At 42.4% G+C, this 13,054-nt stretch overlaps 1 protein-coding gene across 8 annotated transcripts in view; it reads right to left on the bottom strand.

The window, feature by feature from the left end:
* Nucleotides 1-680: 680 nt before the first annotated feature.
* Nucleotides 681-13,054, bottom strand: part of EPB41L5 (erythrocyte membrane protein band 4.1 like 5) — a 55,114-nt gene continuing 42,740 nt past the window's right edge. For 7 of the 8 annotated variants that reach the window (XM_069021007.1, XM_069021005.1, XM_069021009.1 and 4 more), the window contains 8 exons: nt 10,664-10,792; nt 10,036-10,097; nt 9,283-9,393; nt 8,628-8,721; nt 7,612-7,689; nt 6,762-6,803; nt 6,219-6,352; nt 681-5,550 (listed from right to left, as the gene is read on the bottom strand). In XM_069021007.1, coding sequence (XP_068877108.1) covers nt 5,493-5,550; nt 6,219-6,352; nt 6,762-6,803; nt 7,612-7,689; nt 8,628-8,721; nt 9,283-9,393; nt 10,036-10,097; nt 10,664-10,792 — 708 coding nt within the window. In that variant the 3' untranslated portion in view covers nt 681-5,492. The remainder of the gene's footprint in view (nt 5,551-6,218; nt 6,353-6,761; nt 6,804-7,611; nt 7,690-8,627; nt 8,722-9,282; nt 9,394-10,035; nt 10,098-10,663; nt 10,793-13,054) is intronic. The other variant, XM_069021011.1, reaches the window with a different exon arrangement.

Genomic DNA, 13,054 nt, shown 5'->3' with positions numbered 1-13,054 from the left:
GAGGGTTTTTTCAGTTAATAATAGAAAAACCTAAATATTTCATTCTTTTGAGTTGTAAGTGAATTGGTAAGAACAATTCAGTGATTTATTTAGTGGGATCACAGCTTGAGCTATACAAAAAATTATGCCACAAGAGAAATTATTTCCTATGAGCTTAGTCATTAGGATGGAATAATTTCTCTTCCTTTTGATACTTTCCAAATAGTTTTTGAGAAATGAAGATGATCAAATGGTTTAGTTGCCCTTTGCTGCCTTCTTTAGCATTTCCCCAAAGTCAGGGCTTGCGAGTAGAATTTCCTTTAAACAATCATTAGCAATACTGTACTTGAAAACACAGCCCAGTCCCTTGCTGGAGACAAGAGCGAGGGTGCTCCGTTAACTGGACTGCACTGGAACCACACTGGGCAGCTCGGGCTCCCCTTCTGGGCACACCCCTCGGGGCTCTGCTGTTCAAAGGCACTGGACACCTGACGGTCCCCCCGGCCAATCTCAGCTCTGTTGGAAAAAAGCCATCTCATTCTTCAGCATTTACCTGCAAGCTTAGTGCTGTCCTAAGTTCTGCTTTAACTGACAACAGAGGAAGTTTGGAGCAGCAGCCCAGTGTCCCAAGCCCCAGCTGACCCACCTCTTACTGCTGTGCCGGTGTAACGCAGCGGGGCTGAAAGATGACTCTGTGAGACTTTTGCACTGACATGGTGTATTTAAGACAAAACTACAGTATAAACATTCCAAGACTGGGTTGAGTGGACTACAGATCTACTTGTTCCCATGTACAGTTTCAATACAGATCTCAGTGCAGTGCCTAAGACAGTACATACATCTCCAGTGTTGTCAAACAGAAGCAAGAGGGTGCACTTCGTTTTATAAAAAACCCAACAAATAAATTATACATTGAGAGCTATTGCCAAGCTTTACATATAAAAAGTAAAAATACAGTAGTTAGTGCGGCTTTAACAAAACAAATCTAGCTAAAAAAATATTCTTATATACTTTAAAAATAAGTTTGTCCAGTTATATAGGTGGGGGAGGGGGTGTGTGTGTGTTTATGGAGCAGAGTGCCCAAGCGAAGCAGTCGAAAGGAGGTGAATTGTGCAGGAGAATCCTGTGGCTCGGGGCTCTGTGGGTGTGGCAGCGCTGCAGGGCAGTGCCTGCTCCTCACAGCCAGCAGGAACACAGAGCCACTGTGACACCGAGCCGGGCCCTGGCTTTAAGGGGCCGTGCTGAGCCCCTGCATCTCCCCACAGCACTGCCAGGAGCCACTGCAGCTCTCGCTGGGCTCCCACCACCTCTGCCTCTGCCACGGCGCTGAGGGGAGGGCCCTGCACTCGTGTCTGCGGTGCCAACACCCGGAGCAAACACACCCAGATCACACCTGTGTCACTGAAAGGCCATCAGCATGGATTGATCCTGTTTTTTGGTTGAAAAATTACGATTGTCCAGCTGCATTTGAAAGCTGTGACATTACAATGTCTAACAGCTACGTATATATGTATATAGATACTACAACTTCCTAAACTCAGGAACACTCTGTGCCCAGATAGAGCTTTAAATGCTAGCTGGCTGTGGAACAGAGCTGCTAACACTTCACCAGTAGATTTGGGTTGTACCAGAATATGTTCACAATGTGAAAAATACATCCAGTGCTGTTTGTGAAGGACATGCTCATCCCAACAGTAAGTCTTTGCTCATGAAACAAGAAGGAGCAGGGTGCAGACAAAGGCAGAACAGGCAAGGACTGAAAACAGTTTGTATAGACAGACCCACACATAACTGGACTGTTCATTTGAACTCTTCTAACAGGGCTGCAAATTTTCTTGCCAAAGTTGCATCCAAAAAATTGTCCAAAACATCGCTCTTACACAGCTGTCTTTGACAAAGTATGAGTAAAAATTAAGTTTAAAATCAAATACATTCAAGCTAATTCATTAACCATGACTGATTAACAGGTCAGTAGGTAATTTATGTTATATAACTTACCTAATACTAAACTCTATTACCACTGAACTAAAGAAGAGATTCCCTTAATTCTGGTGTAAGAAAGCCTCAACTCCCACATTTTAGTGCCCATTTCCTAAGCCTGTAATTGCACACAGCACGTGCAGACTCTGATGGTCTTAAACGGGTAAGACTGAAATGCATCTCCTCAGGTTAATCAGTTTGAAATAAGGGCTAGGATGCTCTTGTTATTATAAACACCAAGATTTCTATAAAACCTTTTACTCCAATCACAGAATGTGACTGGAGTAAAATCACTTTTACTTTTAGAGCCAATCACTTAGCATTCATTCATTCATTCATTCCTGTCAACTCTTTAAGTGGTTGGCAGACCTGCCAACATCCTGACATCAGATTCACACAAAAGTTTTATTTATAGATCTCTTTAAATAAATACCAAAAAATAGACTTTAAGAAAACACTTGGACCCTACAGCCAATCAATCAATAGTATAGCAATGGTAAGAAAATCCTTTTTTCTCAGTAGCACACAGGCATCAATTAATACTTCATAACACTAACTGTAGGAACAAACTGTAGGAAAATCCCTATTTGTGATTGATAAAATGCAGGTGATGAGTAATGCTGTATTACCTGCTAGTCAGTCATGTTGTAACACAGTATCCCTAGCTGCAAGGCAGAACAGTAATGCCAAACTACGGGATGTTCAGATCACAAACCTGTGTCACCTTGGTCTTGCCAGCCTCCTTATATAAGCAATGATTTGGGTTAGCTAAGTAAGCCACCTCGAGATAAATGGAGTCAGTATTTGCTCAGAGTATCAGATATTGCTGGGAAGAGTTGTGTTTGTAGCCCCAAATCTGTTAGAAATTCCAAGTTCCCAATTTACCAGTTGAAATGTCTGCATTTTAATGTTAAGTTTCTGAAAATTACAGAAAGCCCTGCCCCTTTGAAGTTTCTCTGTGTGTGCACCTGTGTAATTACAACATTCCCCTCCAACCACTGCTATCCTGACCATGCTGAAATAACAGTTGGTTATTTGGAACCATTTAGATTTTAGGGGACACACTCACCACACGTTATTTACTTGTTACTTGCTGTGATGGCTCGGGAGGAATCTAAGGATGGTATTCAACATGCAGTGCCGGAAAACTGTAAACTTCTGTTATTCCAGTTTTGGGAGGCATTCAAGATGACAGTTCACAGAGCTCCTGAACCCAACGGGAAGAGTCAAATATCAAACATGCCTAAGAAAATGCTACTGCATTCTGTCTATTTACAAACCCAACACATGTAGCTGGCGAATGCCAGCTCAGCTGCTGAGCAAACAGATGAATAGCAAGTGCCAAGTTTCCACACACAGTCCTGGCTTTGTGCAGGAAGCAGACTGTTGCAGCCATTGCTTCCCTTTTCCTGCAGGAACTTTGCTGGCAACTGCATTATTAATCCAGAATAAGACATTTGATATTCAAATCGGGAATATTCTACCTTTTAATAAGCAGTAAGGCTCAGACTTACAAGTATAAAAAAAGCCAATACTCAACTGGAAGTAGCACTGAGAGAGCTGAAGGGCTGGGAGCAGGAACGCTGGGACAGCAGCTCCACTCGCGGCAGTGCGGGAGCGGGACCTGCCCGCGCTGCTCCGGGCGCTGGCTGGAGGGGCACCCGCAGCACCTGCCACCAACCCTGAAACCCTGGCTCTTGAGGCAATGGCTACAAATCACTGCCTGCAGAGCCACTCTGGTGTGTCAGTCCAACAAGCTTTCTCTGGTCCCTACATTTCTCTATTAAGGCCTTGGGGGTTTTGAGAAGTGGCAGTGGGCCATGTAAAATCCACATGGCTTCTCCCTTAACACTCATTCAGCATCTTGCAAAAAGAGCACGAAAGTAACAGCAGCATGAATGCCTTGGTCTGAATGCAGCAGCCTTGCTGGGCCCAGATTACTTGCACAACCCATAGTGGTTTGGTCCAAACCTCTGTTTATACTGAGACATGTGCACACAGCCAGTGGGCAGAAATGAAGTTGTGCATACAGGTTCTGGAACCAATTTTCACATTTGTTTCTAAGAACACATGCATACAAATATCTATAAACAGCGGCACCATGCAAAAAGCATCCTCCAATCCCAATCACAGGTACAAACCTCTTCCTAAGAAAGATCCCGGTCGTTTCATCTGTGCTTCCCTGTTAGATGTGGGATTCATCACCTTTGTTTCTTCTCCCTCTGACTCTGCATTACTTTTTTCACAGGCTGTATCCCCAGGGTCCATTTGATGACACTGCTGCCCAGGGCTCAGATGATCTCTGCATTGTACACAGTGTACCCCAAACTTCACCTGAGCACCCTAAGACCTTCACCAGCTCTGTGGAGTGTGTGCTCTTACCTTCCTTCTACAGAGAAGTGAATTGCTAACAGAAATTTTTCATCCTTTTTTCTTGTTTTCACCCTATTCTTTCTATTATTTGTTCCACATATAACTATTAGATGACGCTTGGAACAGGATTCAAAGGGGTGTTAAGAACTGATCTAGTTGTACCCTCATACTGCAAAAATACCTGGTAAGTAATCCTGAAGGACAGCATCTGGAAAAAACACCCAGAAACAGCATGAAGAGAAACAAGAAAATTCTTTTCCTTTCTAGTCCTAGAAGACAACAAAACTAATCGATAAGCAGTTCCTGAAGTAAGCTGCACTCACACCTTCACTGCTTTGGCTTTTAAAATACACAGATCTCTAGTCTAAAATGCATGTATTTGAGTCATGTAGGAAATGAAAGGATCAGTGTCAAATGTGGGACCCTCTGCTGTATTCTGCTAATGCTACAAGCTGTTCGGCAGGTTAATTTGCATTTTCCTGGTTGCAATGAGCAGCAGCTCAAATCCAGTCTATGTAGCTGGTCACTGATGGGACTAGATTTTCATGCTTTCCAGGTACTGTAACAGGGTGTGCAAGGATTACTAAGGGGGTTAAGGCCAAAAAGGAGAGTATGTGTTGGTAAAACAAAGGAAAACCAGAGTGAATAATTAAACAGAAGAAAATGTCCTTGGCTGTACAGGACATTGACCACCATGGAGAGCCCTGTGCACGGCACAGCCACGAGGTGGCCCTGTGAGTTCTCCTCATCCCTGCGATGTTCATTATTCCACAGCCATCAGGGCCCTGCGCTCACACCCCACAGCTCCGAGACACCTTCCAGCAGCACCAGAGCCAGCTCAGGGTAAGGAATAACTAACCCAGCACGAACAGAACACAACTATTTTCTTTTCCTCAGTTCAGAACTAGCTCCAGTGCGACATTTCGCTTCTCCTGAGGGAGAAGATCAAATGTGCATGTGGTTTTACATCCCGGTTCAGGCTGCAATTCCAGTTAGATTGCAATAAATGGAGAAGTCTCTTCCTGGATCCTGGCATACCAGCCGGCTGTCTGACTCCTGTTCAGCACGAGTTTGATCCCAAGCAAGTCTTTTGGAAGGGTCCCTTGGAGATATGTTAGAAGATTTGAGTTTTTACAAGGTGAGAGTTTCAGAAACTTCTTCTAGAGTTCAGTGGTGAGCAAACATTTTGTTCTTATTGTAGCATCCTCAGTAACTGGGCTAAAGAGGAGGGAAAAAACAAGGCTCTGTAAACACACTCCTCCAGAAAGGTTTGCCACGATGTATTACAAGAGATGAGTATTGCTTTAAAGGGCATTCATGGCTATTCCCCTTGTAACTTAATGAGACAATGGACAAACCTTCCTAATGGACAACTGCAGAAGAGCAAACCGAATCAAATTCACACAGTGCAGCAGTACCACCACTGCCATTCTTTTAAGATGGTCACTGCAAGGCCTGATGATGTCTGCCCTCATGCTCCCTCACCACCATGGCAGAATGGAATAGCAATGGAAAAGGCCTCTCTACCAATCTGGTTTTCTGACACCCTTTCAGCTTGGAAATAACTGGGTGACATCCCTCTTCACCCCCACCAATCCTCTGGAAGGTACTGAAACACTGTAGAGATTTCTCAGAAAATTTTTCTGTACCATAACTTAAGTCCAGTATTAGAACATGTGAGCAGATAAGGAAAGAAACTGAAGTGAAATTATAATATACACACATCTGCTTATTTGTAATATTTCAAATGCTATAAAGTGAGACAGAACCACAGTTTATTAGCACAGCAGAACAAGGCACTGTGTCTAAATGACCCCTGTAACTATGTCAGTGGAAGCAATAAGAGTGCCCACACAGACTTGTGGAGTGAGCTGAAGAGACCTCACCTTGCAAGGACTTCAGGTGTCTGCTGGGATGGTGTCAGTCCAGCTGAGGACATCAGGGTCTCCGTGCTGCCTTTCACTGCCTTCAAAGATAAGGCAACATTATTTCCCAAAGGCCCGTTGGAAATCAGTCCCGTCTGAATGGGGGAGAATGAAAGAAGAAACTCAAACACCTGCCAGGCCGCTAACATTTCAATATGATTGAAAAGAAACACCTGCTAAACTTTTCAATATGATTTACTTACAACTGGCAAAAATAGGATTCATTAACCTCCAGTCTGGGCTTTACTAAATACAAATTCTTTAGGAAGTTTTATGGCATTTACCTGCAGTGCAATACAGCAAAAATGAAGTTGAACTATCAACAGGGTATGTTGCCTGATTTACTCCAGCTGAATTAGTTTGCTTTACTTTTGATCTGGTACTTTATAGACCTTCAAATTATTAAAATTATCTTGTATTTTACTATTTAACTCGAACTCCCGTTTCCTAATCATGACAAAAGCTTTATTTTTCTCTTTGTTAAGAAATAGTCAAGTAACTCACTGGCACTATCCACCTCGGTGTTACAATGGGCTGGGAAGATACCTACAAAAAGCAAACAAAAGCTCAATGAAAATGTTGAAAGGAGCTGAGAACACTCTCAAAATAGTATTGCCTCCCAAAACAACACTTCCCCCAAAACAATCCCAGATATTTGCCCCTCGTTAGCCTTTGAATCACACTAGTGATTAGCAGGAGATGTGGCACCCACTGAGCACAGAGCCAGACACTCACTGGGAGCAGTTTCAACTCAGTGCTCCCTTGCAAAGGAAAGAATCCCTCACCTTTTAGTGCTTTGTGCGAAACCTTAACCCAAAGCACACAACTGTGAAGAGTTTAAAGGCCCTGCTTCTTCCCCCTTTCTATTGGTGCATGCAATGCAACTCCATTTTGCCAATAAAAAATTTCTTTTTATCTATATAAAAGGGTTGATTTGTATTAAAAGTTTACTTTTCAAGTATTTGTTTTTTGTGTATATCTGTATATAATACAGACATATACACATGTACATACACCTTCCCATATAATTTCTGAAGCCTTATGTATCTCCAAAAGTGTGAGAAGCAGGCTGGCACTTGGAGGTCCTACTAAAACAGTACTAGAGGTTCCTGTGGCACAGATACAAATTCACTCTTCAGGTTCCTTCATTTCCCCTACAAAGCTGTAAAGTCTACATCCCTACACCAGCCACCCTGCAGGTGGGGGCCATATGAGCAAGTGATCCCTGTCCATCCCTTCATTCCACTGCTGCAGATCCAAGACTGGCAGACAAACACTAAAGCCAGAGGAGAGTTCATGAGTAAAAACCACTGTTACGTGCAAAGGAAGAAGTTTGGGTTTGAAATACATTTACCCGAGGTGTGGCTTCTGTAAAGTCAATTAGATTCTCTGGCAGTGATGTTAAGGAAACGTCCTGGTCATCTGGAGTGCTCTATGGAATAAATCAGTTTTGAATTGAATTCCCAGTAGTAGCCACATAGGTCTACTGAATACTCTAGTGGCTTCCTGAGTTATAGACCAGTATCTTTAATAAACACCACTTTTTATCAGGCCCATTTTTTCAAGTCTTTCAATTTGATCTTTTTTTAATTGCCTTTTAATTTCCCTTATTCTCATCAATGTACTGGAAACAACATCATTCCCATTGTACGCAAGCAGTGAAACTGTCCCTTCACCACTGCAAAGGTGGGGTACTGCACCATTTGAGATGTCAGCAAGGTCTGTGAGTGGGGTGTTTGAACTCAGAAGGTGAAATTATGACTGTTCAGCGGGATCAACTATGTAATACGGTTTAGAGGCACAAGAGCTACAGAGCAGGGTGCTTTAGTCATCCAGAGCAAGTTGTCGAGTCTGCTCAAGTAAAGGCAGCACAGGTCCAATGCTATTGGACTCTGCTTTTCTTTTGGAAAGGGACAAAAGAAAGTTTAATCCCCTAATTTGTGCTTTTCATGGAGTCCAGTTAAAAATTACCTTAAGGTACCTAGAATGTAACAAATGAACTTTGAATTTAAACTTTTCCTTCTGTGCTCCTTTTGATGGGGACTGCCTGTGTCAGAATTTCATCCCTATAGCCTCCTTAGAGGAGCATAAAATCGTTGGGATGTAAAGGGCTCCCTACCAGTGTAAGAAAAACAATCAGTTTAGAAAAATTAGAGTCACACCAAGAACCTGAAAGGACAGGCGGAAATGGCCTTTGGGAAGATCTGTGCAGTGTCCCTGCCTGCTTTAGAAAGCACTCTCTGGCATTCCTCAGTCCCTGGCATTCACAGAGTTATGAGAGGCATGCAGCAAGGTCTGCTGGGCTTGCCTGGAGGCATCGGGAGCTCAGAATGTGACACAGAAACCTTTCAGGCTGGCAGGTGGTGATACCTTTGAAACAGCAGCCTCCTCAGTTGGAGCCAGATTAGCTGGAATTAGCAGGTCCTCGTGGTTAGAGTCACCATTGTCCTCGTTCAACATATTACTGGAAGAGGAAAACATTCTCATTAGCACCCTGCCTGGATAGCGCAGAACAGTGCTGCTTCCCAGATAGCCCAAAACCTTGACACTAGTTCCACTGAGGCAGACAAAAGACTGATGTTGGTATGTTAACATAAATGCCTTCCAACTACCTCCACAGATTACTGCTCTCTCTCATAGTTCCAGCTACAGCTGTGTATAGACCCAACAGTATCGATGTCTTCTATCTCAATGGAGTTTCTTCAGCCCTTGAGTCTAATTTGCCTGAAGCCTTTCCTGTCATCCTCTTATCTTCCTCTTTAGAGCCAGGGGCAGCAGGATGTCAGGAATCTCAGTCCTTTCAGAAGATGAGAGAGATTCACTTGCTGCTTGCAAGGATACTCACCCCGAGGCCTGGCCTACACCGATTAACTGCCGAAACAATAATTAAAAATGCATCCCTAAATCTGTTTAGTTAGATGTAGCCTAAATGCTCAGCAACTGTTCCTCATCTTTTCAGACCTTTTCAAGATAATCTCCACGTGGACCCCTTACTCCAGAAATATGTTTTTCCAGAATCACTTACGGAACAAAGGTGTTTGAAGCAGGGGTTGCTCTCAGCAGCTCTCTTGGATCTTGAAATACTGGACTGGTTGCTGGGGGACTGCTCTGTGATTTACCTGACAGGAGAATGTTCCTGGCACAAACCAACAGAAAAACAAAACAGCAAACAGTTACAACCTTCCATGGAAAGCTCATTATGAATCACTTGTTAGAGCACAGTTTTGGGACTGCTAATGTACATTTTATTTACAATATTACCCTCTGCTCTTTGAGGTCTAACATGTGCATCTTCCCAAATGGACAAGAAATTAGATGTTGTAATCTTCTGAACTTTTTAAATGCCTGCAATTCCACTGGACGCTGAAATAATTTAGTATTTAGTAATTCTCAGGAAAACTACTGTCACTGTCAGGGGTTTGTACACTATGTTTTTTCTCCACTAGAAAACAGCTACTGTGAAGAGACACATCCCCTTTCCCCACACTGAAGCTGATCACATTTCAGAAATAATTAGTGATTGAAATTGCTGTTCCACCAATGGTTATCAAGTATGGGAGAATAAAGAGCATCTGTATTATCTTGTATATGATAAAACTCAGCAATTACAATCCTGGTTTTCATTTCAAAACCACTTCACAGTCATGAGGTTAAGGTACCCTATGCAAGATAAAATGCAATGATGACTGAGCCACTGGCAGACCACACCGAACTGCAGGTTCTCAGTTCTGTACTGGGGTAACTACACCACCACGTTTCTTACAAATCTCTTCAGTACCTGGCAGCAGCCTCCTGAATATTGGAATTCTTGACACCTGTCATGCTGTCATCTTTTCCAACCTGAGAGGAAGAAATGGACAGAGAAATATATTTCTGATACCTGTTTCCATCTTGTGTCAGTTCTGAGATACACAGTAGAGCTGAGTGTCTCTATCCCAGCACAAAAACGTTCTGTTCATCTATAGCTCAGGGACTTAGAGCATCAATCCTATGTGACAACTTCAGTGCAGAAATAAAAATAATTCACCAACATAGCCAAATAAAATACCATTATTTGCTAAGGAATGTACTACAACATGCAAGAAGCACAGTCTTAGTGACAGAGTAATTGCTTGATTAGAAGGCAACCTTTGGAGGTTACCTGTCTCAATGACCACTCAAGCCACTTGTCTCAGGGTCTTGTCCTGTCACCTGTTGAGTATCATCAAGGACAGAAATTCCTCCTTGGGCAACTGTTCCAGTACAGGACCATTATCACTGTGAAGAAAGGCTGAAAATCTTTCTGACTCTACCTCGGACAGGCTCTTGGAACACCCTTATCTGCAAGGCACCTTCTCCAACATCGGGCAGTTGAAGAGAAATAGAACATTTGAGAGTGTCACAGCCCTGTTCAGTCAAGTATTTACCTTGTGCCCTGCTTCTGCCTGGGCCTTCAGGATATTGCTTTTGAGATCTGCTGGAAGCCACTTTGCTGCTACGATTGGGCTCTCGATTGCGTTGTTAAGACATTTATCTGTCAACTTCACCACTTCGTCCTAGACATGAAAACATCTTTATCAGAAGCAGTTTCCACATGGGCAAGTATGGGCTGAAGTTTATCAACATCTCTAAATAACAACAAGGCTCTGAAGCCCAAGAAAAGTCAGCAGATTTATACTGAAATGAAAATGCAATTTTTTCCTTTATTTTGGAATTCAGTTGTAAAGTCACAGCAACACAAAGTAAAAAGAAGCACAATGCTTAAATGTGGATATGCAAAACGCTGTGCTAAAAATGCAGTGTGCAAGAAATGAAGTACATCCTGAAACTGCAGCCTAGTTTACTGATAGGAGATCAATATAACAGCCACTATATCATTTCAGTACAGCCCAAGTAAAGTTGATAATTTACTCTCAAATGCAAGTTGGGAAGATTTTTAATTTAAAATCCACTTATAAATTAGAATAAGAGTTTAATTAAAGTGCTACTAACCACCTCTCCCACCACTGATTATATCAAACTGGCAGCCAGATACACAATGAAGAGAAATAAGAATGAGATACCTTTCACTACAGTGTATTTCATTATGTGCAGTGCATTTCTTAATTATAAAATGTTAATTAAGCATTCAATCTACTAATTGCTATTTGATTAGTGGCAGAAGTTAATTAGCTGAGTGAAAACTAAACCCTGTGACCTTCCTTCTGAGGGTATGACTCAGCAGGGGGAGACAGAGTCCTGCTTTCCTCACCATATGCCATGGTCTATGGCAGGCTCTTCCCAGGAGGGAAGTGCTGCAGGACTGCCCGGAGCAGGGACAATCCTGCTGCACTCCTACTTGCACCAACCACAGCACGCCCAGGAGGAATGACGCCCATCGGAGAGAGAGAGAGAGCAGTGCAGAGAAGTTAAAAAGAGCTGAACACCTGTCCCCCCACTGCTCTCCATCCACCTTCAGCTTGTTACATTCCCTGGAAACACTGGTGAGAACTTGTAGTTATTTGGTCTTTCGAGAGGGGAAAAACACTGCCTTTTTTTCTCTCCCTCTAAACCATCTTTAGGGATATCCAAATAGGATCTTAAGAGACTATCTAAAGGAGAATCTGTTTTCAAATTTTGACCCCAGTCAGCAATGCACTTCACAAAATATTCAAGGGTCACTGTCAACATAAAAAGCTATAAGGACCAAAAACCAAGTGCTGCTAATGACTATTGCCAGCAGATATTAAGAGGTGCATCTTCACGTAATTCATGAAGATTAACAATTATTGGACACTGAAGTACTTTCATTTTAGAGAGGCTCCTGGAATTGCCAAAAGGAATAATAACAACCAAATTATTATTATTTTTACAGCTGCAGCACCTAACCTAATCTTTAAGTCTTTACACTGGACCTCACTGAACCGGATGCTGTGTGTAACAGCACCTGCACAGCATTTTGAATGCATTATTCCACTAATACATTACATCTCACCATTTTAACTGAGCACATCAGTACACTGGTGCTTGAAGTACCATTTTATTTAACTTCCTCTCAGCTTCCTCCACTTTAAATTGGACAATCAATTTAATTAGGTCACTCTAGTCTATTAACAATTAGACTCCCTACTTTTGAAAAGCTTAGTACTATCACAGAATATTTTAATTTAGTAGAGTGTAAGTTTCATTCCACCAAGGAACTATTTTCCTCAATATTAATGATCCATTTTTCTCAACCCTGTCTATTTTGAAAAAAGCATGCAGATAGAGGGGAAAGCATCCGGCACCTGCTAACCCCTCAAGATGTGTAATTTACAAGACATTTCAGTTGTTCACACAAACAGTAAAGCTGCTGGGGTTTGTCATTATTCTAGCTCATTACGAATGTTTGTTGTTTCCATGGACTAGACAAACTACACTTGTACTGTGTTCTTCAATCAAAACATGAAACTAGGCAGCGATGCAAAAAGGCAAGGAGAGATTGAAGACAGTAACAAGGCATATGATCCCAATCCTTTGTGCTTTTGAGTTGTCTTCCTGGTGCCACTAAAAATCACTTTGTGCAGGAAGATGGAGCCTAATACAGGCACATTTTGGAGCAACTTCCATGTATCTACAGATCACAACAAATTCAGAAAAAGTAAACCCTCATGGCCTTGCATTTCTGACTTGGGAGCAGACTTTGAACACGGGCAAACAGGGTGAACCTTTATTGTTCATTTCCCTTCAGAAGCTGATGAAAGCAGAGCGTTGGTGTATTTAAAGCTATTTGCTCTCTTTGTCAGATCTGGTCACTGCACTAGTGAAAGCTGGGAAAGGACAAAGTCGCATTCTTCCAT

This window comes from Aphelocoma coerulescens, chromosome 7 (assembly GCF_041296385.1).
Source record: "Aphelocoma coerulescens isolate FSJ_1873_10779 chromosome 7, UR_Acoe_1.0, whole genome shotgun sequence".
In the NCBI taxonomy this organism is placed as follows: Eukaryota; Metazoa; Chordata; class Aves; order Passeriformes; family Corvidae; genus Aphelocoma; species Aphelocoma coerulescens.
The sequence above is the reverse complement of the archived record's forward strand: the minus strand, read 5'-3'. Positions and strand labels throughout refer to the sequence as shown.